Source organism: Oncorhynchus mykiss, chromosome 27 (assembly GCF_013265735.2).
Source record: "Oncorhynchus mykiss isolate Arlee chromosome 27, USDA_OmykA_1.1, whole genome shotgun sequence".
Lineage (NCBI taxonomy): Eukaryota > Metazoa > Chordata > Actinopteri > Salmoniformes > Salmonidae > Oncorhynchus > Oncorhynchus mykiss.
In genome coordinates this window covers 1,618,452-1,643,568 of record NC_048591.1, presented here as the reverse complement: position 1 = coordinate 1,643,568, position 25,117 = coordinate 1,618,452, and the positions used below count along the sequence as shown (strand labels likewise).

Genomic DNA, 25,117 nt, shown 5'->3' with positions numbered 1-25,117 from the left:
CAGGGTTGCAGTCAAACGGCGGCCAGAATAGACCTGCTTGTTTAAACCGTCAACCAGCCAAACAACTCATTAGGATTGCGTGTTTCTGTTTTCTGGTCTACACCTGTGTGATGTGATCAGATTATTACATTTCATAATAAAAATGATATTTTAACAGTCACAGTTCTGACCTATACTTTTTTTCAACAATCATTTCTAAAGTAAGATGTACAATAGGCCTGACCATTGTTCATCTGTATTGTTACTTAGGCTTGCACTATTAAAAAAAACTTAGCTTGTGTGTTCTGTTAGACATTTGTGTGATGTGATCAAATCAGTTTATTCCTGTTCAGAATTTAAATTATGTATTGTATTTTAACAGCAACAGTTCAAACCTAGACAGATATGCAAGAGTTTTTAAATGGGGATCAAACATGAATAGCTATTTATGAGTATTAAGTTATTGTTGTCGTCTATATTGCATTTGTTTTGGGCGTTAGGGCAATGTAATGTACACATATTTACGTATAGTTGCAGGTCTTCCTGGGTCCCAAGAAAACAGAATTTCTAGTTTGGGCCCCAGGCTGAAAGTTTAAGAACCCCTGATTCAGAGCTTCCCAAACAGCCTCAATGGGTAACACGTCTGGTGAGTTTGCAGGCCATGGAAGAACTGGGACAGTTTCAGCTTCCAGGAATAGTGTACAGATCCTTGCGACATGGGGCCGTGCACGATCATGCTGAAACGTGGTGGCGGAGGATGAATGGCATGACAAAGGGCCTGAGGATCTCATCGCGGTCTCTGTGCATTGAAATTGCCATCGATAAAATGCAAATTGTGTTTGTTGGCTATAGCTTATTCATGCCTATACCATAACCCCAACATGGGGCACTCCGTTCACATCAGCAAACTGCTCGTCCACACAATGCCATAGACGTGGTCTGTTGTGAGGCCGGTTTGACGTACTGCCAAATTCTAAAACATTGAGGCGATTTATGGCATAGAAATTAACACTTGATTATCTGGCAACAGCTCTGGTGGACATCCCTGCAGTCAGCATGCCAATTGCATTCTCCCTTACCTTCTGACCTCTGTGGCATTACAAAACTGCACATTTTACAGTGGCCTTTTGTCACCAGCACAAGGTGCATCAGTGTAATGATCATGCTGTTTAATCAGCTTCTTGATATGCCCCGTGTCAGGTGGATGGATTATCTTGGCAAAGGAGAAATGCTCACTAACTGGGATGTTAACAAATTTGTGCAAATGACAGAAATAAACTTTGTGCGTATGGACATTTTCTGGGATCTTTCATTTCAACTCATGAAACACCACATTGTTCAGTGTAAATAGGATGGTCAGAAATCCCTGATTTATCAGGAAGAAACCATAATTCTGGTTCATGGGAACGACATCAGTAGGTAACAATATAGCAAATAGCTGGAGTGTTGGAAAGTACAAAAAGTCCCAATCAAGCACAGAGACTAAATAACATGTAGAGTAAACTCACTTGGCCTCATTGTGCTGAATCTCCTTGTCCTTCTGCTGAATCTGGTGGTTCAGCTCAATCACACTCTGGGCCAGCTATATGAAAGCAGAGCAAGAGAGAAGAGAAAGACATTCAGTCAAAAACATCCACAACTGATGGCAAGTTGGTTACAAAACAAACCCAATTATAAACAAATGGAAAGTCAAGGTCTTAAATCCAGACCTTGCTCCAAATTACATAGTCGCAGACATTTTGAGACTTATTTGAATCAAATAGCTAACCAACAGTAGTATGCTCTTCAGATAATGTCTGGTAAATAAAGTCATTTGAGCAACAAGCTTACTTTGAAATCACAGATAGCCACATGGTTAACACGAGACTTATACACATTTCACCCCTTCGATCGATCATGACTCATGATCAATCCTTTATTTCCAGCCATCAGTCACCGCATCTTTGGGGACAGGGCTACATAAGTCTTGTGAGTTATAAGGCAATGAGGCCAATGACAAAGTCAAAAACAATGGAGCCTTTGATTCTGGTCCTCCGTCCCACTCCTGCCCCATACACAGTGATTTAGTGGAGGGTGTACGCCACATACCCACTTTTTCAGTTGCCATTGCATATAATCACTTCATGCCGGAGAATACAATATTACCGAAACACAAGGGGCGCTATTTCTATTTTTTGACACAACAAATTTAGGCAACAGGGATCTTGAGCCAGGAGGGGATTGAATGTTTGAAGTAACCAAGAAACTTGATCTTGACATCTAGCCACTTAGCTAGCAAACCAAATGCATAGCTGGAGCACTGGGCATGATATCATTTGACATCGTAAGATTTCTTAGTTACTCTTAACTTAGTATAAGAAGTGGCATAGCACATGCCCCTCTTTATAACTGGGAACTTTCTGACTCAGTTTGGACTGCCTCAATTACCAGTCAAGTTTGGACGCCTACTTATTCCAGGGTTTTTCAATATTTTTACTATTTTCTACATTGTAGACTAATAGTGAAGACAATTATACACAAATGGCACCGGAGAGGATGGCTGCCGTTTTACGGGCTCCTTAACCACCTGTGCTATTTTGTTGCATTGTTTGTAACTCATTTTTGTACATAATGTTGCTGCTACCGCTTATGACTGAAAAGAGCTTACGGACATCAGAACAGCGATCACTCACCTCGAACTGGAAGATTTTATCTTTAAAGACTAAAAAGTGAACTATAAACTGGACGATCTAAAATTAAAAGACTATCCTACCAATGGTATATTAAAAACTAATATCTTACATTTCACCGAGACGTGGCTGAACGACGACACGGACAATATAGAGCTGGCTGGCTTCTCCGTGCATCAGCAGGACTGAGCAGCTACGTCTGGTAAATCGAGGGGCGGGTTATTTGTCAACTGCTGGTACTCGATGTTTAATACTGAAGAAGTCTCGAGGTATTGCTCACCTGAGGTAGAATACCTCATGACAATTTATCAATTTACCTCATCCATATTATTCGTAGCCATCAATTAAACACCACAAACCGATGCTAAGATCACTCAGCGAGTTGTACAAGGCCATAAGCAAACAAGAAAATGCTCATCCAGAAGCAGCACTCGTAGTGGCCTGGGGACTTTAATGCAGGGAAATTTAAATCCGTTTTACCTCATTTCTACCAGCATGTCAAGTTCAACCAGAGAGGAAGAGAGATTTTTTTTTTTTTAATACGAAAGACTCTAGAACACCTTTACACCAAACAGAGCTCTCCTTCACCCTCCATTTGACAAATCTGACCCTAATTCTATCCACCTGATTACAATCCCCAACTAAAGCAGGAGGTACCAATGACTCGCTCAATATGGAAGTGGTCAGATGGTGCGGATGCTACTTTGTTTTGCTAGCTCAGATTGGAATATGTACCGGGATTCATCCAATGGCATTGAGGAGTATACCACCTCAGTCATCGGCTTCAACAATAAGTGCATCGACGACGTCATCCCCACGTACGTACATGTTTTACAGGCAACATCCGCATCGAGCTAAAGGTTACAGCTGCCGCTTTCAAGGAGCGGGATACTTATCCGGACGCTTAAAAGAAATCCTGCTATGCCCTTAAACCATCAAACAGGCAGTGTCAATACAGGACTAAGACTGCATCCTACTACACCGGCTCTGACGCTCGTTTGATGTGGGAGGGCTTGAAAAATATTACTGACTACAAAAGGGAAAGCCCGCCGCGAGCTGCCCAGTGACACGAGCCTACCAGACGAGCAAAAAGCCTTTTATGCTCACTCCGAGGCAAGCAACATTAAAGCATGCACGTGAGCATCAGCTGTTCTGGATGACTGTGTGATCACTCTCCATAGCCAATGTGAGGGAGACCTTTAAACAGGTCAACATTCAAAGACTCGGGGCCAGACGGATTACTGGGACATGTACTCAAAGCATGCGCAGACCAATTGGCAAGTGTCTTCACTGACATTTTCAACCTCTCCCTGACCGAGTCTGTATTACAGACCACCATAGTCCCTGTAAAGCTGATATTTTGGTTAGAAGACTTACATGCTGACCAGACAGCATGCATCACGTAGTCTGGCCCACCCACACACAGGTTGAAATATCAAAAAGTGAACCAATTATATTAATTTGGGGAAAAGTCAAAAAGCATTAAACATTTATGGCAATTTAGCTAGCTAGCTAGCTTGCTGTTCCTAGCTAATTTATCCTGGGATATAAACATTGGGTTGTTAACATTTCAGGTAAACTAAGTCCTCTACGCCGACAATTTATACACTGACGTCAATACAAATGTGTTCGAAAATCAAAAACTTCATGAGAACCTAGGAGCTCATTTTGCACCACAATTCTATAGGCTATGCAAAAGCACTAGAAAACAGTGATGGCCTCTACTAAAAAGAGGATCCCATCAGCTTTCTATAGGCTAGGCCTACTATATTTATTTCTCAACGTTCCTAATATTAAGCACATTGTTACTCTTTACAACAGGAGTATAGTCTACCTAGCTGACATGAAAACGAACCAAGGGAAAAGCATCCTCCATTTACTGTAAGCGCATAGATGACATGCATTTTCCCCGCTGCCCCCGTTTCAAGACATGCATGATAATGGTCTTTTAGGGAAGTATTCAATGCTTTGACTTCTTCCACATTGCTACATTACAGCATTACTCTAAAATTGATTAAATATTTTTTTTTAAGTCCTCAGCAATCTACACATAATACCCCATAATTGCAAAGCAAAAACAAATGTAGAAATGTCAGCTAATTTAGTAATAGTAAACAGAAATACCTTACATACATTGGGGCAAAAAAGTATTTAGACAGCCACCAATTGTGCAAGTTCTCCCACTTAAAAAGATGAGACCTGTAATTTTCCTCATAGGTAGACTTCAACTATGACAGACAAAATGAGAAAAAAAAATATCCAGAAAATCACATTGTAGCATTTTTAATGAATTTCTTTGCAAATTATGGTGGAAAATAAGTATTTGGTCACCTACAAACAAGCAAGATTTCTGGCTCTCACAGACCTGTAACTTCTTTAAGAGGCTCCTCTGTCCTCCACTCGTTACCTGTATTAATGGCACCTGTTTGAACTGGTTATCAGTATAAAAGACACCTGTCCACAACCTCAAACAGTCACACTCCAAACTCCACTATGGCCAAGACCAAAGAGCTGTCAAAGGACACCAGAAACAAAATTGTAGACCTGCACCAGGCTGGGAAGACTGAATCTGCAATAGGTAAGCAGCTTGGTTTGAAGAAATCAACTGTGGGAGCAATTATTAGGAAATGGAAGACATACAAGACCACTGATAATCTCCCTCGATCTGGGGCTCCACGCAAGATCTCACAAGAACGGTGGGCAAAAATCCCAGAACCACACGGGGGGACCTAGTGAATGACCTGCAGAGAGCTGGGACCAAAGTAACAAAGCCTACCATCAGTAACACACTACGCCGCCAGGGACTCAAATCCTGCAGTGCCAGACGTGTCCCCCTGCTTAAGCCAGTACATGTCCAGGCCCGTCTGAAGTTTGCTAGAGAGCATTTGGATGATCCAGAAGAAGATTGGGAGAATGTCATATGGTCAGATGAAACCAAAATATAACTTTTTGGTAAAAACTCAACTTGTCGTGTTTGTAGGACAAAGAATGCCGAGTTGCATCCAAAGAACACCATACCTACTGTGAAGCATGGGGGTGGAAACATCATGATTTGGGGATTGTTTTTCTGCAAAGGGACCAGAATGACTGATCCGTGTAAAGGAAAGAATGAATGTATCGTGAGATTGAGTGAAAACCTCCTTCCATCAGCAAGGGCATTGAAGATGAAACGTGGCTGGGTCTTTCAGCATGACAATGATCCCAAACACACCGCCCGGGCAACAAAGGAGTGGCTTAGCAAGAAGCATTTCAAGGTCCTGGAGTGGCCTAGCCAGTCTCCAGATCAACCCCATAGAAAATCTTGAGGGAGTTGAAAGTCCGTGTTGCCCAGCAACAGCCCCAAAACATAATTGTGCAAGTTCTCCCACTTAAAAAGATGAGGCCTGTCATTTATCATAGGTACACATCACTGCTCTAGAGGAGATCTGCATGGAGGAATGGGCCAAAATACCAGAAACAGTGTGAAAACCTTGTCAAATGTTCTGTAAGTCTTCCCCTCTGTCATTGCCAACAAAGGGTATATAACAAAGTATTGAGATAAATAATTATTTGGTCAATAACAAGTTTTCCACCATAATTTGCAAATAAATTAATTAAAAATCCTAGTGTGATTTTCTGGATTTTATTTCTCATTTTGTCTGTCATAGTTGAAGTGTCTCTCATCTTTTTAAGTGGGAGAACTTGCACAATTGGTGGCTGACTAAATACTTTTTTGCCCCACTTTAAGTATTCAGACCCTTTCCTACGAGACTCAATTTAGCTCCGGTGCATCCTGTTTACATTGATCATCCTTGAGATGTTTCTACTACTCCACCCGGCACAGCCAGAAGAGGACTGGCCACCCCACATAGCCTGGTTCCTCTCTAGGTTTCTTCCTAGGTTTTGGCCTTTCTAGGGAGTTTTTCCTAGCCACCGTGCTTCTTCACCTGCATTGCTTGCTGTTTGGGGTTTTAGGCTGGGTTTCTGTACAGCACTTTGAGATATCAGCTGATGTACGAAGGGCTATATAAAATAAATTTGATTGATTGATTGATGTTTCGACAACTTCATTGGAGTCCGTGTTAAATTCAACTGATTGGACATTATTTGGTAAGGCACACACCTGTCTGTATAAGGTCCCAGGGTTGATAGTGCATGTCAGAGCAAAAACCAAGCCACGAGGTCAAAGGAACTGTCCGGAAAGCGCCGAGACAGGATTGTGTCGATGCACAGATCTGGGGAAGGGTACCAAAACAGTGGCCTCCATTCTTAAATGGAAGAAGTTGGAACCACCAAGACTCTTGCTAGAGCTGGCCGCCGGCCAAATTGAGCAATCGGTTGAAAAGGGCCTTGGTCTGGGAGGTTCCCAAGAACCCGATGGTCACTCCGACAGAGCTCCAGAATGCCTCTGTGGAGATGGGAGAACCTTCCAGAAGGACAACCATCTCTGAATCACTAAGCAGTTGATGTTACTCTTCAATAACACAGACCAAAGCAAATCAGGGGGAGGAAAATAAGTTTATTCAAAGAGAACAAATCATGCGGGGAGGTAGATGTTCAGTCCCCCCTGTGCTTCTCTCCTGTGATTCTCTCCACAGAACAAAGGGACAGGATGTAGTTTTTTAACCCAGCCCTAGCCTGTGATTGACCAATTATAATTTCTTGCAATAAAACTGGGCCAATGGCCAAATTACAAGTATCCTATTTCAGGTTCAACATATAAACAATTTGGACCAATGAGAACTTGCCATGTAGCCTGGCACAGTGAAGCATGGCGGTGGCATCATCATGCTGTGGGGATGTTTTTCAGACGCATGGACTGGGAGACCAGGCAAAGTACAGAAAGATCCTTGATGAAATCCTGCTCCAGAGCGCTCAGGACCTTGGAAGGTGAACCTTCGCCCCAGCCTCACAGGAACAACGACCATAAGCACACAGCCATGACAACGCAGGAGTGGCTTCGGGACAAGTTTCTGAATGTCCTTGAGTGGCCCAGCCAGCGCCCGGACGTGAACCCGATTTAACGTCTCTGAAGAGACCTGAAAATAGCTGTGCAGTGACGCTCCACATCCAACCTGACAGAGCTTGAGGATCTGCAGATAACAGTGGGAGAAACTCCCAAAATACAGGTGTGCCAAGACTGTAGCATCATACCCAAGACTCAAGGCTGTAATTAATGCCAAAGGTGATTCAACAAAGTACTGAGTAAACAGTCTGAATATTTAGGTAAATGTGATATTTCAGTTCTAAAAACCTGTTATGGGGTAGTGTGTGTAGATTAAGGGGGAAAAAACAATTTAATCCATTCTAGAATAAGGCTGTAACAAAAAACAAAAAAATGTAAATAGTGAATACTTTCCGAATGCACATTTTTAAATTTGGGGTCTGCTTGATCTATAAAAATGTTTTAATGGAGATTCAGAACTCCCATGGTTTACTTTGGCCTTAGTTGGTGATGTTGATCACTTTTACTAGATTTATGACATATTTTAGCCTCTCTCCCTAATCTTGACACCCACCGCCTCATCGTTGGCGGGGACCTCCGGGAAGACAAAAGCTCTTTCTACATTCATGACCCAAATGGGTTGTGTTGATCCATGGTGCATCCACCACCCGGTCACATTGCACTTCAACTTTTCTCATGTTGATCAAGCCTACTCGCACATAGGTTCTATCTAAAAAGTAGTCTTTCTCCCTTCAGTTAAGACTACAGAATATTCTGCTATAGTAATTTCAGACCTTTCGCCCAAAATAATGCCTAAACTCTAACTCCGAACACAAGAAATTAGAATTGGAGATTTAACAGGACCATATTGTCTAACAAAGAATTCTGTGACTTTATCTCAACCAACAGATGTATTAATGACGACACCTCTCCCTCTTCTTTGGGAGACTTCCAAAGGTGTATTACGGGGAAAGAATTTCTTACAATGCTCATTATGGTCAAACAAAGAACTGAAACTTCAAGAACTACTGGACTCAATCCTGGCACAAGACCACCAATATACAACTTCACCATTCCCTGAATTATACACAGAGGCTAAAACTTCAAACTCAATTTAACCTGCTTTCCACTGAAAGCAGAGTTTCTGTTGCAACGAACAAAGGGGGAGTACTTCGAATATGGTGACAAGGCCAGCCTCCTGTTGGCACACCAACTTAAAAAGCCAGTCAACATTCATCTTATTTCTCAGGTATATGACTCGTTGCATAATATTACAAGTGATCCCTCTAATATTAATACAACTTGTAATTTTATTCCAACCTCCACAAATCCAAACCACCATCAGATAATACCGCTATGGACAACTTTTTAGATATTCCATCCATTGATATCCAAGTTATGGACGGACATAAGTAAAGTTCTGGATAACCCTCGGCATCTAGATGAAATAAAAGGGTCTAAAGGTAACGCAAAGTGGTAAGGCCACAGGCCCTAATGGCTTGCCCTTCCATTTATTTAAAGCCAATCAACTTGCCCCATTACTATCAGATATGTTCACCGACTCAGTATCAAAGGTAAGGCATGAATTATATCGTTATTTCTGAGTTGTGTGTCGCGCCTGGCGGAATGAAATATGATCGTCTTTGTTTGATGGGGTGCTGTCCTCAGATAATGGCATGGTTTGCATTCGCCGTAAAGCCTTTGAAATATGACACCGTGGCTGGATTAACAAGAAGTCAAGCTTTAATTTGACATATTGCATGTGTATTTTCAAAAATGTTAAATATTTACAATTCTGTAGTTTGAATTTGGCGCCCTGCACTTTCACTGGATGTTGGTCAGGTGGGACGGTAGCGTCCCATCTAGCCTAGAGAGGTTAAGCTATCTGTATTCCCAGTCATGTGAAACCCATAGATTAGGGCCCAATTAATTTAATTAAATTGACCGAATTCCTTATGAACTTTTACTCAGTAAAATCTTTGAAATTGTTGACTGAGTTTATATTTTTGTTCTGTGTATGAAGTGGTTAATTTAAACCCGTTCTATTTTTGCCTCAAACCGGGGCCAGTTTGTTTGAGAGGAAATGAGAAAGCAAGGATTTGGCATCTAGTAACATTTTCAGACACAGCCAAGAGGTGACCAACCCTCATTCTGGAAATCTACCCTCCAGATGTCATCCCAAACCTAATCTAGCACACCCAATTCTACTAATTAGCTGCTCCCCAGAACCTCAATTAGCTGAGTCAGCTGTGCCAGGTTAGGGTCAGCACGAAAGCCTACAGTGTAGTTCTCCAGAGAAAGATTTGGGCAGGACGTTGGACGGGCAGGCACAATAAACAAGCTAACCTCGCCCCTTTTCTTATGAAGCTCTGTCAGCTCCTCCTGGTGCCTGATTCGCATCTGGGCCATCTCCTGCTGTAGGTTGTCGCTGCGACTTGAGTCTGCCCCCGGGCTGAGGAATCAAACACAATGGTTATACAAGGTCACAAGCAAGGTTAGTGCTATCCGAGATTCTTGGGAAATCCCTACCCTAACCCTTACCTTAACCGTTTCAACATCAATGTGGTAACTAAGATTTGGATGTCCCAAGGATCCCATTTAGACATTCAAGCAAGGGATTTCTGGAACACCATCCAATCTAATGCAAACAGTTCTTATAACACCAATGCCCACTTCTAAATTAACCTCTATCCCCTAGGCACTCGAGTAGATCTGAAAGGACTGGATAGGTATAAGCAATATGGTAGTAGCCGGATTTCGCATCACACACAAACAAGTTCGAAGGTCAAATCCTGGGGAGGCCTACCTGCCGTCATGTCTGTTCTGAAAGTCATATTTGTCCGACTGGTATCTCTCTGAAAGAACAGCCTGTAGATCGGACTTCTCCAAGAGACGGTTATCTGAGACGAACACAAAAAGGAACTTTATTAAAAACACACTTTCTGGGTTACCTGCACAGGCAGCAGAACTAAAAAGCATCTTAGCATCGTGAGCACTGAGATATGGTATGTGGCGCTAACATTGGTGGATGATCTCCTCGAAGGCCTGCCTCTGCACACGGTCCCTCTGCTTCAGCTGCTCTCCGACGTGCCTCTTCCATGAACACTCCACACGACGTTCTGCCATCACCACCTGCACACACACCCACCAAAAAGTTAATACATCCGTCACACCCTGTCTCGTGAACCCATTTCAAGAGAAATGACTGGCAAAAGCATAGACTGGCTTCCAATATTAAGTAATAATATATCAAGTAAAGCCAAGTCTATAAGAATAAATGGGCAAGGCGAGTACTGCCGCTTCATTCTTGTTAGAATAAATTCATGTTCCATTTGATTATGAAATCTTTCAAAATGCCATACATGCTGACCAAACCGCTCACATGCATATGGATTTCGTACCCCCACACCAGACACGATCAGGAGATTCAGGTCAAAATTTCAAAACAAATTCTGAATTATATTAATTTGGGGACAGGTCAAAAAGCATAAGATTTAGGCAATTTAGTTAGCTAGCTTGCTGTTGCTAGCTAATTTGTCCTGGGGTATAAACATTGGGTTGTTATTTTACCTGAAATGCACAAATGTCCTCAACTCCGACAATTAATCCACAGATAAAAACAGTAAACCGATCTCGTTTCTCATCATCGCTCCTCCTTCAGGCTTCTTATTTTGGACTTAATATGGCGGTTGGCAACCAACTAAAGCAATACTACAACCTACCGGAGTGTGGACCGTCATCTTTTGCATATACCTATCCACTCCAATCCTTTCAGATCTACTCGAGTGCCTAGGGGATAGAGGTTAACTTAGAAGTGGGCATTGGTGTTATAAGAAGCGGTGTTTGCATTACGGGGTCAGGAAATCACCCATGATGGAATATGCTCCTAAAAAACTACGAGATTTGGCCAGACATGCAGCGCGTTGCGTGTCACAAAAATAACAGATTTCGATTTTAGCGCCGGGCCACCCGGACGCTCGCTGATGCCCGCGAGTAGCGTGGGTGCAATGACTGCGAAATTAATGTACACATACAAGCAATTCAAGGCTCGCACAATTGACGTGTCCGGTCTGGTCAGCATGTTATGTTAAGTGGAATATATCAATACAATTTATTTTTTTTAAATAGTAAACACGGACGAGAGCCAGAGATAGAGGCGAAGCGACAGGGTTAACTAAGCCTAAAAATCAGTCCACGAAAATAAGACAACGAACTGAGTTTCTGTATGGTGGTCAATGAGTGTCAAATTAAGTCAACAAAAAAGGGAATTGCTCATTTGATCTAATAGAAGTTTAGTAATGGTTAGGTTGTTAAGAATGCACTGATGTGGACGCACATAGCATTTTGTCAACGGAATAAATGTACTTATAGAGTTGCGCCTGTTGTTCACACAGGTACAGTTGAAGTCAAAAGTTAACAAACACTTAGGTTGGAGTCATTAAAACTCGCTTTTCAACTACTCCACAAATTCATTGTTAACAAACCAAAGTTTTCGCAAATCGGTTAGGACATCTACTTTGTGCATGACAAGAAATGTGTCCAACAATTGTTTGCAGACAGATTATTTCACTCTGTCACAATTCCAGTGGGTCAGAAGTTTACATACCTTAAGAAGTCAAAGGCACAGTCAACTCAGTGTATAGGGGGCAGCATCTCCACTTTTGTAAAAAATAGCATGCCCAATTTCAACTTCCTGCTACTCATGCCAAGAATATAAGATATGCATATTATTAGTAGATTTGAATAGAAAACACTGAAGTTTCTAAAACTGCTTGAATCGTGTCTGAGTATAACAGAACTTATGTAGCAGGCAAAACCCCGAGGACTAACCGTTCAGATTATTATTTTTTTTTTTAGGTCTGTCTGTTCAGTGAGTTCTCATTGGGAAACAATATTTTGTAGGCACTTGTTTTCAGTTCCTACCACTTCCACTGGATGTCACCAGTCTTTGGAATTTGGTCGAGGTTATTCATTTGTGCAATGAAGTACGACCATCTAGGAAATGGGTAACACTGGTGAGAGTTAAGCAAGACTTGAAAAGTAGCGTTAGTTTCCTCTCGTCCTCTATTGATCACAGATAGACCCATCTACAATTTTATCGATTATTAACGTTTAAAAATACCTAAAGGGTTATTACAAAAGTAGTTTGAAATATTTTAGCAAAGTTTATAGGCAACTTTTGACCAGGACGACTGATCCGTGTAAAGGAAAGAATGAATGGGGCCATGTATTGTGAGATTGAGTGAAAACCTCCTTCCACCAGCAAGGGCATTGAAGATGAAACGTGGCTGGGTCTTTCAGCATGACAATGATCCCAAACACACTGCCCAGGCAATGAAGGAGTGGCTTCGTAAGAAGCATTTCAAGATCCTGGAGTGGCCTAGCCAGTCTCCAGATCTCAACCCCATAGAAAATCTTTGGAGGGAGTTGAAAGTCCGTGTTGCCCAGCAACAGCACCAAAACATCACTGCTCTAGAGGAGATCTGCATGGAGGAATGGGCCAAAATACCAGCAACAGTGTGTGAAAACCTTGTGAAGACTTACAGAAAACGTTTGACCTCTGTCATTGCCAAAACAGGGTATAACAAAGTATTGAGATAACTTCTGTTATTGACCAAATACTTATTTTTCCACCATAATTTGCAAATAAGTTCATTAAAAAGTCCTACAATGGGATTGTCGATTTTTTTTCTCTCATTTTGTCTGGCATAGTTGAAGTGTCCCTATGATGAAAATTACAGGCCTCTCATCTTTTAAGTGGGAGAACTTGCACAATTGGTGGCTGACTAACTACTTTTTTGCCCCACTATATACCTGCTGGAGCGCGTGCTACGAGTGGGTGCTGCTATGGTGACCAGCGAGCTGAGATAAGGTGGGGCTTTACCTAGCAGAGACTTGTAGATAACCTGTAGCCAGTGGGTTTGGCGACGAGTATGAAACGAGGGCGTACAGGTCGCAATGGTGGGTAGTGTATGGGGCTTTGGTGACAAAACGGATGGCACTGTGATAGACTGCATCCAGTTTGTTGAGTAGAGTGTTGGAAGCTATTTTATAGATGACATCACCGAAGTCGAGGATTGGTAGGATGGTCAGTTTTACGAGGGTGTTTGGCAGCATGAGTGAAGGATGCTTTGTTGCGATTATAGGAAGCCGATTCTAGATGCATTTTTGGATTGTAGATGCTGAATGTGAGTCTGGAAGGAGAGTTTACAGTCGCCCACGTATTCTAAGTCAGAGCCATCCAGAGTAGTGATGCTGGACGGGCGAGCAGGTGCGGGCAGTGATCGATTGAATAGCATGCATTTAGTTTTACTTGCGTTTAAGAGCAGTTGGAGGCCACGGAAGGAGAGTTGTATGGCATTGAAGCTTGCCTGGAGGGTTGTTAACACAGTGTCCAAGGAGGGGCCAGAAGTATACAGAATGGTGTCGTCTGCATAGAGGTGGATCAGAGAATCACCAGCAGCAAGAGCAACATCATTGATGTATACAGAAAAGAGAGTCGGCCTGAGAATTGAACCCTGTGGCACACCCATAGAGACTGTCAGAGGTCCGGACAACAGGCCCTCCGATTTGACACACTGAACTCTATCAGAAAAGTAGTTGGTGAACCAGGCGAGGCCCTCATTTGAGAAACCAAGGATGTCGAGTCTGCCAATAAGAATGTTGCCAGCCGTAGAGAAATGCTTATTGAAATTCTCAATTATAGTGGATTGATCAGTGGTGACAGTGTTTCCTAGCCTCAGAGCAGTGGGCAGCTGGGAGGAGGTGCTCTTATTCTCCATGGACTTTACAGTGTCCCAGAACCTTTGAGTCATTTGCATCCTGTAGTACTTTCTGTTTGAAAAAGCTTGCCTTAGCTTTTCTAACTGCCTGTGTATACATTTGTTCCTAACTTCCCTGAAAAGTTGCATATCACAGGGGCTATTCGATGCTAATGCAGAACGCCACAGGATGTTTTTGTGCTGGTCAAGGGCAGACAGGTCTGGAGTGAACCAAGGAATATATCTATTCCTAGTTCTAAATTGTTTGAGAGGGGCATGCTTATTTAGGATGGTGTGGAAGGCACTTTTAAAGAGTAGCCAGGCATCATATACTGACGGGATGAGGTCAATGTCATTCCAGGATACCCCGGCCAGGTCGATTAGAAAGGCCTGCTCGCAGAAGTGTTTTAGGGAGCGTTTGACAGTGATGAGGGGTGGTCGTTTGGTCGCAGACCCATTACTGATGCAGGCAATGAGGCAGTGATTGCTGAGATCTTGATTGAAAACAGCAGAGGTGTATTTGGAGGGCGAATTAGTTAGGATGACATCTATGAGGGTGCCCGTGTTTACTGATTTGGGGTTGTACCTGGTAGGTTCATTGATCATTTGTGTGAGATTGAGGGCATCAAGCTTTGTTTGCAGGATGTGTTTTAAGCATGTCCCAGTTCAGGTCACCTAGTAGCACGAGCTCAGAAGATAGATGGGGGGCAATCAGTTCACATATGGTATCAAGGGCACAACTGGGGGCAGAGGGAGGTCTATAGGAAGCAGCAACATTGAGACTTGTTTCTGGAAAGGTGAATTTTTAGAAGTACAAGCTCAAATTGTTTGGGTACAGACTTAGTAATACAGAACTCTGCAGGCTAATTAACTTCACAGCTCTTCATTATAAAGGGTTTAAACACCGTTTCCCCATGCTTGTTCAATGAACCATAAACAATTAATGAACATGCGCCTGTGCAAAGGTCGTTAAGAAACTAACAGCTTACAGAAGGTAGGCAATTAAGGTCATAGATATGAAAACTTAGGGCACTAAAGAGGCCTTTCTACTGACTGAAAAAAAAACAAAAAGAAAGATGCCCAGGGTCCCTGCTCATATGTAGTTAAGAAATTCATGTCAGCAGGCAATATTAACTAAGGGGGGCAAAAAAGTAACTTCTCTTGCGTTCAGTGCAAGCAGAGTCAGAGTACATGCAGCAGTTTGGGCCGCCTGGCTCATTGCGAACTGTGTGAAGACCATTTCTTCCTAACAAAGACGAATTCATTTGTCATAATTATGTAAAATACCAGCAAAGGTTGTGTAATGTAACAGCAATATTTAGACTTAGGGTTGTCACCCGTTACATAAAATACAGAACGGTTCCGTATTTCACTGAAAGGATAAACATTTTGTTTACAAAATTATAATTTCCGGATTTTACCATGTTATACCAAGGGCTCGTATTTGTGTGTTTATTATAATTAAGTATATGATTTGATAGAGCAGTGACTGAGCAGTGGTAGGCAGCAGCAGGCTCGTAAGCATTCATTCAAACAGCACTTTACTGCATTTGCCAGCAGCTCTTAGCAATGCTCTAAGCACAGTGCTGTTTATGACTATGCCTAACAACTCCAGAGATTAGGCTGGCAATACTAAAGTGCCTATAAGAACATCCAATAGTCAAAGGTATATGAAATACAAATAGTAGAGAGAGAAACAGTCCACTAATAACTACAACCCAAAACTTCTTACCTGGGAATATTGAAGATTCGTGTTAAAAGGAACCACCAGCTTTCATATGTTCTCATGTTCTGAGCAAGGAACTTATACGGTCGTTTTTTTACATGGCACATATTGCACTATTTCTTCTCCAACAGTGTTTTTGCATTATTTAAACCAAATTTGACATGTTTCATTATTTATTTGAGACTAAATATATTTTTATGTATTATATTAAGTTAAAATAAGTGTTCATTGTTCATTCAGTATTGTTGTAATTGTCATGGGAGCATATATTTTGGCCGATTAAATCGGTATGGGCTTTTTTTGGTCTTCCAATAAATTGGTATCGGCGTTGAAAAATCATAATCGATCGACCTCTAGTTACAACACCTGCAAAGGATCGGTACAAAGTCGCTGGACGAGACAGGACTGGCAAAAAGTGCTCTTCACTGACGTGTCGCAGTTTTGTCTCACCAGGGGTGATGGTCGGATTCGCGTTTATCGTCGAAGGAATGAGCGTTACAGAGGCCTGTACTCGAGGTGGAGGGTCCGTCATGGTCTGGGGCAGTGTGTCACAGCATCATCAGACTGAGTTTGTTGTCATTGCAGGCAATTTCAACTCTGTGCGTTTACAGGGAAGACCTCCTCCCTTCCTTCCTGCAGGCTCATCCTGACATTACCCTCCAGCATGACGATGCCACCAGCCATACTGCTCGTTCTGTGCATGACATGAATGTCAATGTTCTGCCATGGCCAGCGAAGAGCCCGGATCTCAATCCCATTGAGCACATCTGGGACCTGTTGGATCGGAGGGCGAGGGCCATTCCCCCCAGAAATGTCCAGGAACTTCAAGGTGCCTTGGTGGAAGAGTGGGGTAACATCTCACAGCAAGAACTGGCAAGTCTGGTGCAGTCCATGAGGAGGAGATTCACTGCAGTACTTAATGCAACTGGTGGCCACACCAGATACTGACTTACTTTTGATTTTGACCCCCCCACCCTTTGTTCAGGGACACATTATTCAATTTCTGTTGGTCACATGTCTATGGAAGTTGTTCAGTTTATGTCTCAGTTGTTGAATCATATGTTCATATACATATTTACAGATGTTAAGTTTGCTGAAAATAAACAGTTGACAGTGAGAGGACGTTTATTTTTTTGCTGAGTTTAGGTAGGGGTAAAGTGACTACAACAGCATAGATAAGACAGTAGCATGTGTGAAAGTGTGAGGCATCAGTATGCATGTGTGCAGGCTCATGTAGTGTGTGTGGTGGGGTGTCAGTATGTGCAAGTGTGTGGGTTGAGTCCAGTGTGTGTGCGTAAAATAGGTAATATAGTGAGAGAGAGAAAAGGTTCAATGCGAGCAGTCCGGGTAGCCATTTGATTCGCTATTTAGCAGTCTCATGGCTTGGGGGTAGAAGCTGTTAGGGTACTGTTGGTTCCAATTGCCATGAGGTAGCAGAGAGAACAGTCTATGGCTTGGGTGACTTGAGTCTGAAAAATGTTGGGCCTTCCTCTAACACAGCCTGGACAGAGGTCCTGGATGGCAGGGAGCTCGGCTTGTTAAATCATATACAAGAGCAGTAACAACGTCATGTGGTGTTGGTGAAAGGCATAGCCTCCCGATTGACTGCGCAAGAAAGTACTATACACAATCATAAACAGCTAATTAACCTGTCAACTTTGAAGATTATGGTAGCCCGCTCTGGTCTAGCTAGGAGCTTGTTAGCAAGCTAACGTTAGCTAGCTAAATTTACGCCACAAATGCCTCCTACATTAACTAGCTAGTAGCCAGCTAGTTAAAAATACCTAACGTTAGTTTGTGTAGCTAATGTTGTTTTCTAACTAACGATACATGTAGTTTTAATTTTACAAATTCGTACGTTACGTCTATAGTACGACAAGCTAGCTAGCAGGCTATCTGCTAACGCTAGCTAGCTTGCAAGCTATGTAGCGATGTTTTCAAACACGCAGTCATTAGCTAGCGTGATAAATAGCATCAAGAGGAATGGAAAATGTTAACTTACGTTAGCTAGCGTAGGTAGTTCCACATCCACTCAGATCATGACATTTAGTAGTTTTCAGCTGCTTGCTTGTGCTAAATTGGCGTTGGTTGATGTTTTGAAAAAAGTTTTCCTATTTAAACCACATGGCTAGCTTGTGATACCTAACAGCCAGCTAGCAAACGGTAGCGAATTAAGATAGTCGATATTCATCAGCCGAGACGAGAGCCAAAACTATTTATAAAATAAACAGAAAATCATCTCGGATTGCACATTTTGGTCACAAACAACCAGGTGTAGGTACTGCTTCTTCTTCTGTGGGTTTTATGGCGGACTACATCCCAAAAATATGTATTGGCGCCACCAACTGGACGGGTTTTTAAAAAAAAGGGGAAAAGAATCTAATCCATACATGATAGAGAAACTAACTTAATCCACCCCCCAAAAAATTGTCAATTGACCAAAACTCCCACTTCTTCCTTCTTTCAAATCTCCATATCTCCCTTCTCAGGCTGTAGGATCTGAGAGGGTGATACGGCTTGTGACAATATTCCATATAACTCCTCCACCGAGAAACCTCTCCGGCACATCCACAATAATACTATTTTCCTGGACCTTCTCTCCACCTTGGCAGTGCCATTAATCACCATAGTTATAAAGGCCACAAAGTCTACCTTCTTAACCTTTGAAATATCAGGGTTCTGCTGATGAAAGGCAACCCCTGCAGCCAGTGGGGTTTCTAGCTTGTATGGCTCCTTGGGCGACCCCCGACCCCTTCAGCCCCCCTCAGACATTTGGAACAACACAAATAAATTATCATAACATTTAAAACTATATATATATATATATATATATATATATATATACAAAAATAAGACTCAAATATCAAAAATAAGTAACAAAGACAAATAGAAACAAATTTGTGTTGATTTGGCACTCGAGCATCAATACGTTACCCATCCCCCAACACTGTCAACGAAGAGTCAAGACTAAACCAATTCACCTTGGTGGTGTGCAGACTAGTTTTATATTATTCCTAACGATTCCGCACAAACCAGAAAAAAATCCAACAATATGTCTATGAAACTATGAATGAATTGTGGTTTATTTTGTAGCATTTCGTGGTGTGACTGATTTTACTAATTGCATTACTACTGTACAAAGTTAGAGGTGCGCTATTTGATAGATTCCCCTGCTCCCCCTACCTCGGGCTTCCAGTGGGGAGACCTGAGGTCAACCTACGCCCGCCCCCCTCCCCATCTTGTAGTTCTGAGTGGGAGACCTTCCCAGGCAGTAGCCTGTCTAGCTCACAAGCTAGAATCAGGGGGCCCACTCTGTCAAGGTTAATTGACCCACAGTCCCACATGGTGACATGATATCATTGACGTGACGTGCAAATGAGCGATAGAAAACCGATCACGCAAATGTCACCATTCCGTATTTTTTTGTGCGGGCGCCCTGTCCCGCCCTGGGCGGCTGCCCATGTGCCTCTACCTAAATCCACCACTGCCTGCAGCCTGCAATGAAGGCCTATCCACCACCATGGACACATCAGGAGCACCATTCAAACCCTCAAACCTTTTAACAGCTGCTGCATATGAAATGCTCTGGACAACCTTAACTTTGGCCACATCATTTTCTTTCACCCTTGTCGGGCATTCAAAAGACGTGGCTCCATGGTTCCTACCTCAATTGCAACATGTTACATCACTTTTATAACACATGATATGATCTATTCCACAACTTGGACATCTCAGTTTCTCCCTTCTGCAAACACTTGAAAAATGACCAAAAGCTTTACTATGATCACACTGCATTGGTCTTGGGATAAATGCTCTGACTCTGTAGTTGATATACTCCAACTGCACTTGAGTAGGGAGAGACTCCATTTCAAAAAACAAAAGAACAGATAAACTCTTCACTTATTCATCATTCACCACACGATTCATCCAACATGCATCAATCACTCCCAGAATATTTTTCATTTCTTCAACATCGACTTCCCACGAGACGCCAGATATTAACCCCTTGAGGGGTGACCTGTTCCGAAGAGACGCATACGACACGTCAAACTTATCAAATCGGGTGAGACGCAACACATGTTCCTTCTGATCCGCAGAAGTGCAAAAATCAAATCAGCCCGCCTCTCGTGATCCTCACAGCCTTCACTTCACCCATTACTCTCTCTACCAGTTTGGATAGCTCAAATGGATTCTTCAAGATTGGTATTTAGATTAGCTGCTCCTCATTAATAAACCATGCTCGTACAAGATCCGAAGGGACATTTTCAGCACTGTGCTCCATTTTCCATTCTTTTGGACAATACTCCAATTCTCCTTGATTCTAGCATCATTAGATTCACAATCCACTTCAGTGTCCGCTTCTGCCATCTTTCCTACAATGTACCGATGCTCCTTGGTAGGTACTCTAGCTGCGTCCTGGACTTTTGGGTGTATCGAAAGGAGTCAGTGTATCAAAAGCGCACTGGTTAGAAGCTCTTGATTGAACAGTGTTGTCTATGCCAATAAAAGTGTTCCCATTGGTCAATTCTAGACGTAACTAATACAATATATATACAAAAGTATGTGGACACCCCTTCAAATCAGTGGATTCGGCTAGTTCAACCACACCCGTCGCTGACAGATGTTTAAAATCGAGCACACAGCTATACAATCACCATAAGGCAGTAGAATGGCCTTACTGAAGAGCTCAGAGACTTTCAACATGGCACCATCATAGGATGCCACCTTTCCAACAAGTCAGTTTGTCAAGTTTATGCACTACTAGAGCTGCCCCGGTCAAATGTAAGTGCTGTTATTGTGAAGTGGAAATGTGTCGGAGCAACAATGGCTTAGCCACAAAGTGGTAGGTCACACAAGCTCAAAGAACAGGACCGCCAAGTGCTGAAACGTGTAGAGCGTAAAAATCATCTGTCTTCGGTTGCAACACTCATTACCGAGTTCCAAACTGCATCTGGAAGCAACATCAGCACAATAACTGTTTGTTGCGAGCTTCATGAAATACAGTGCCTTGCGAAAGTTTTCGGCCCCCTTGAACTTTGCGACCTTTTGCCACATTTCAGGCTTCAAACATAAAGATATAAAACTGTATTTTTTTGTGAAGAATCAACAACAAGTGGGACACAATCATGAAGTGGAACGACATTTATTGGATATTTCAAACTTTTTTAACAAATCAAAAACTGAAAAATTGGGCGTGCAAAAGTATTCAGCCCCCTTAAGTTAATACTTTGTAGCGCCACCTTTTTCTGCGATTACAGCTGTAAGTCGCTTGGGGTATGTCTCTATCAGTTTTGCACATCGAGAGACTGAAATGTTTTCCCATTCCTCCTTGCAAAACAGCTCGAGCTCAGTGAGGTTGGATGGAGAGCATTTGTGAACAGCAGTTTTCAGTTCTTTCCACAGATTCTCGATTGGATTCAGGTCTGGACTTTGACTTGGCCATTCTAACACCTGGATATGTTTATTTTTGAACCATTCCATTGTAGATTTTGCTTTATGTTTTGGATCATTGTCTTGTTGGAAGACAAATCTCCGTCCCAGTCTCAGGTCTTTTGCAGACTCCATCAGGTTTTCTTCCAGAATGGTCCTGTATTTGGCTCCATCCATCTTCCCATCAATTTTAACCATCTTCCCTGTCCCTGCTGAAGAAAAGCAGGCCCAAACCATGATGCTGCCACCACCATGTTTGACAGTGGGGATGGTGTTCAGCTGTGTTGCTTTTACGCCAAACATAACGTTTTGCATTGTTGCCAAAAAGTTTAATTTTGGTTTCATCTGACCAGAGCACCTTCTTCCACATGTTTGGTGTGTCTCCCAGGTGGCTTGTGGCAAACTTTAAATGACACTTTTTATGGATATCTTTAAGAAATGGCTTTCTTCTTGCCACTCTTCCATAAAGGCCAGATTTGTGCAATATACGACTGATTCTTGTCCTATGGACAGAGTCTCCCACCTCAGCTGTAGATCTCTGCAGTTCATCCAGAGTGATCATGGGCCTCTTGGCTGCATCTCTGATCAGTCTTCTCCTTGTATGAGCTGAAAGTTTAGAGGGACGGCCAGGTCTTGGTAGATTTGCAGTGGTCTGATACTCCTTCCATTTCAATATTATCGCTTGCACAGTGCTCCTTGGGATGTTTAAAGCTTGGGAAATCTTTTTGTATCCAAATCCGGCTTTAAACTTCTTCACAACAGTATCTCGGGACCTGCCTGGTGTGTTCCTTGTTCTTCATGATGCTCTCTGCGCTTTTAACGGACCTCTGAGACTATCACAGTGCAGGTGCATTTATACGGAGACTTGATTACACACAGGTGGATTGTATTTATCATCATTAGTCATTTAGGTCAACATTGGATCATTCAGAGATCCTCACTGAACTTCTGGAGAGAGTTTGCTGCACTGAAAGTAAAGGGGCTGAATAATTTTGCACGCCCAATTTTTCCGTTTTTGATTTGTTAAAAAAGTTTGAAATATCCAATAAATGTTGTTCCACTTCATGATTGTGTCCCACTTGTTGTTGATTCTTCACAAAAAAAATACAGTTTTATATCTTTATGTTTGAAGCCTGAAATGTGGCAAAAGGTCGCAAAGTTCAAGGGGGCCGAATACTTTCGCAAGGCACTGTAGGTTTCCATGGCCGAGCAGCCGCACACAAGCCTAAGATCGCCATGCGCAATGCCAAGCGTCAGTTGGAGTGGTGTAAAGCTTGAGGCCATTGGACTCTGGAGCAGTGGAAACGTGTTCTCTGGAGTGATGAATCACGTTTCACCATCTGGCAGTCCAACAGATGAATCTGGATTTGGCGGATGCCAGGAGAATGCTACCTGCCCCAATGCATAGTGCCAACTGTAAAGTTTGGTGGAGGAGGAATAATGGTCTGGGGCTGTTTTTCATGGTTCAGGCTAGGGCCCTTAGTTCCAGTGAAGGGACATCTTAACACTAAAGCATAAAACATGCAAAATAAAGTTATGCTTTTGAATCATCTATCCATTTTTGGCAAACCTGAGTCAACATTTTGGACAACATGGGTCCCATTATGCCTGGCGAAAACCAAACCCTGCATTCCACAGTAAGAACCTCATACCAACGGTCAAGCATGGTGGTGGTAGTGTGATGGCTTGGGGATGCTTTGCTGCCTCAGGAACTGGACGACTTGCCTTAAATAAAACATTCACGAATCAGAATAACAAATACAATTTGAATTACAACTCTTGATAACTCCATAAAATAAATAATTGTATCCCATAAGGTAATTCAAGAAATAGTGAAATAGACTAGAGACAGGTGTCCCTCATTCAGGGGCAACGCTCTCGGTCCTTCTCGTGGTCCGAAACACACATAGGACTATTAATAAATGATAACCTTCTTCCAATGTATCAGCGCTACAATTAAATCTCACCATATGTCTCTAGCCTTTCTGGTGAGGGTGATCAGGCCTCACCAGAAAGTCAGAACAGAGATCAGAGGTCATGCAACCCCATTAAGTGAGTGTTTCTTTCCCCTTTCTTTCCCTCTTCCTCAGACTCATTGTTTAAAAACATTTCAAACATTTTGTGTACCAGTTTTACATTGGGTTTTTCTGTACATTTCTGAGCAATAGACTTGCATGTTTGCAAGCAAAACTTGCACAATAGATACTTCATAAAATGTTATTTGTGTGCCATTTAAGCTGCATCCTTTCTAACCCATGAAAAAAACACTAAAACCAAATAAAAAGACCCCACACAATAAATGAAGCACAGTATTAACATCACTAACAAATATTCATAACAGGTGGGTTGTGTGTAGGTGCTGTCGTGGGTGGTAAAATGTAGGGTAAAAACAAACAAAATGGCCTGGCATTACTTCATTTTGGAGCTCCCTTAACAACCGGATCTGGGTACCTTTATACTGTTCCTGCCTCAGGACGCCTTTCAATGGGAGAGATACAGAATCATTGGTAAACTCATCAGAAAATTTGGTAGTGGACATTCCATCAGTCCTGGAAGAAATAAAATAAACATGTACTTAGTTTTCTTCATTTTAATCAGTCCTAAAAATTCTTAATCAAGTTTACTGCATCTTTGGGCATTATGTCTTGATAAAACCATGCGTACCCAGAATCATACTTGAGACACATCAGATGATACAGTGTCCCATTAAGCAGAATAGGCACCTTCTAAAGTAAACAATCCCAGTGCCCCTTTCTTGTAATCTTATCATTTTTACCTGTTGCATTGACTTATGTTCTGTACTGACTGTCCCTGTGACATCAACTAGTCAAAATATGAAACATGTTGTTTAACAACTCTACTAGGTCCTTCAAAATGTTGGTGCTGGCTTATAAGCTCAATATTCAAACATTTACTTGGATCTACTTCAATTTTGGACACAGTTCCACGTAATGTAATAATATTATTGTTTTAGATTACATTACCTTCTTACTTAAATCACTGGTGTTACCCAAACTATAGAATTGAGTAATAATAATTGAAAATGGTCAACAACATCTCTCATTCAATTATTCATACCTCTGTCTCAAATGTCCCATTGTGTCACTTACAGTCTGTTTGAGTTCAGTGAGTACCACTCACTTTCACTGGCGGCTTATCTATTTGTCCACAGGAAGCTTATCTCTAACCCAAACACCAGAGGCTCAATCCCTCTGTTCGTCATGTGACCTTGTATTAAAACCTCAGCATTTTCAAATTACTAAAATATCTGAAAGGCACTAATAACATATTACCATTCACATACTGGCAACACTCATTACATCTGACATCAACTGATAGATCGTACTGTTAATCTTTCCACTTTACCTTCTTTATCAATGTCTTTGTTTCTCTCCATATCTGTTACCTTCAACTAAAACCCTTCTAAACTTTCCAGCAGAAAAAAACATTCTCAATCACTACTGCTAAGACACATCACTCTCAAACAATGTCCTGCTTTTACCCCTATTGCAAGGTTTAAAAATCAAACAAAACAAACATGATAACTTTCTCCATATTGGAAGGCATTGTTTTCATTTTAGTCTACCCTTACAATGTTACTCTATGTATTTATTACCAATTTCTGTAT

The 25,117-nt window shown here is 42.0% G+C and overlaps 1 protein-coding gene across 3 annotated transcripts in view; it reads right to left on the bottom strand.

The window, feature by feature from the left end:
• Positions 1-18,366, bottom strand: part of atg16l1 (ATG16 autophagy related 16-like 1 (S. cerevisiae)) — a 52,051-nt gene extending 33,685 nt beyond the window's left edge. For all 3 annotated transcript variants that reach the window (XM_021587226.2, XM_021587227.2, XM_021587228.2), the window contains exons 1-5: positions 18,062-18,366; positions 10,593-10,704; positions 10,379-10,472; positions 9,919-10,024; positions 1,488-1,561 (exon numbers count right to left, since the gene is read on the bottom strand). In XM_021587226.2, the coding sequence (XP_021442901.1) occupies positions 1,488-1,561; positions 9,919-10,024; positions 10,379-10,472; positions 10,593-10,698 (380 nt within the window). In that variant the 5' untranslated portion in view covers positions 10,699-10,704; positions 18,062-18,366. The remainder of the gene's footprint in view (positions 1-1,487; positions 1,562-9,918; positions 10,025-10,378; positions 10,473-10,592; positions 10,705-18,061) is intronic.
• Between the last annotated feature and the right edge of the window lie 6,751 nt (positions 18,367-25,117).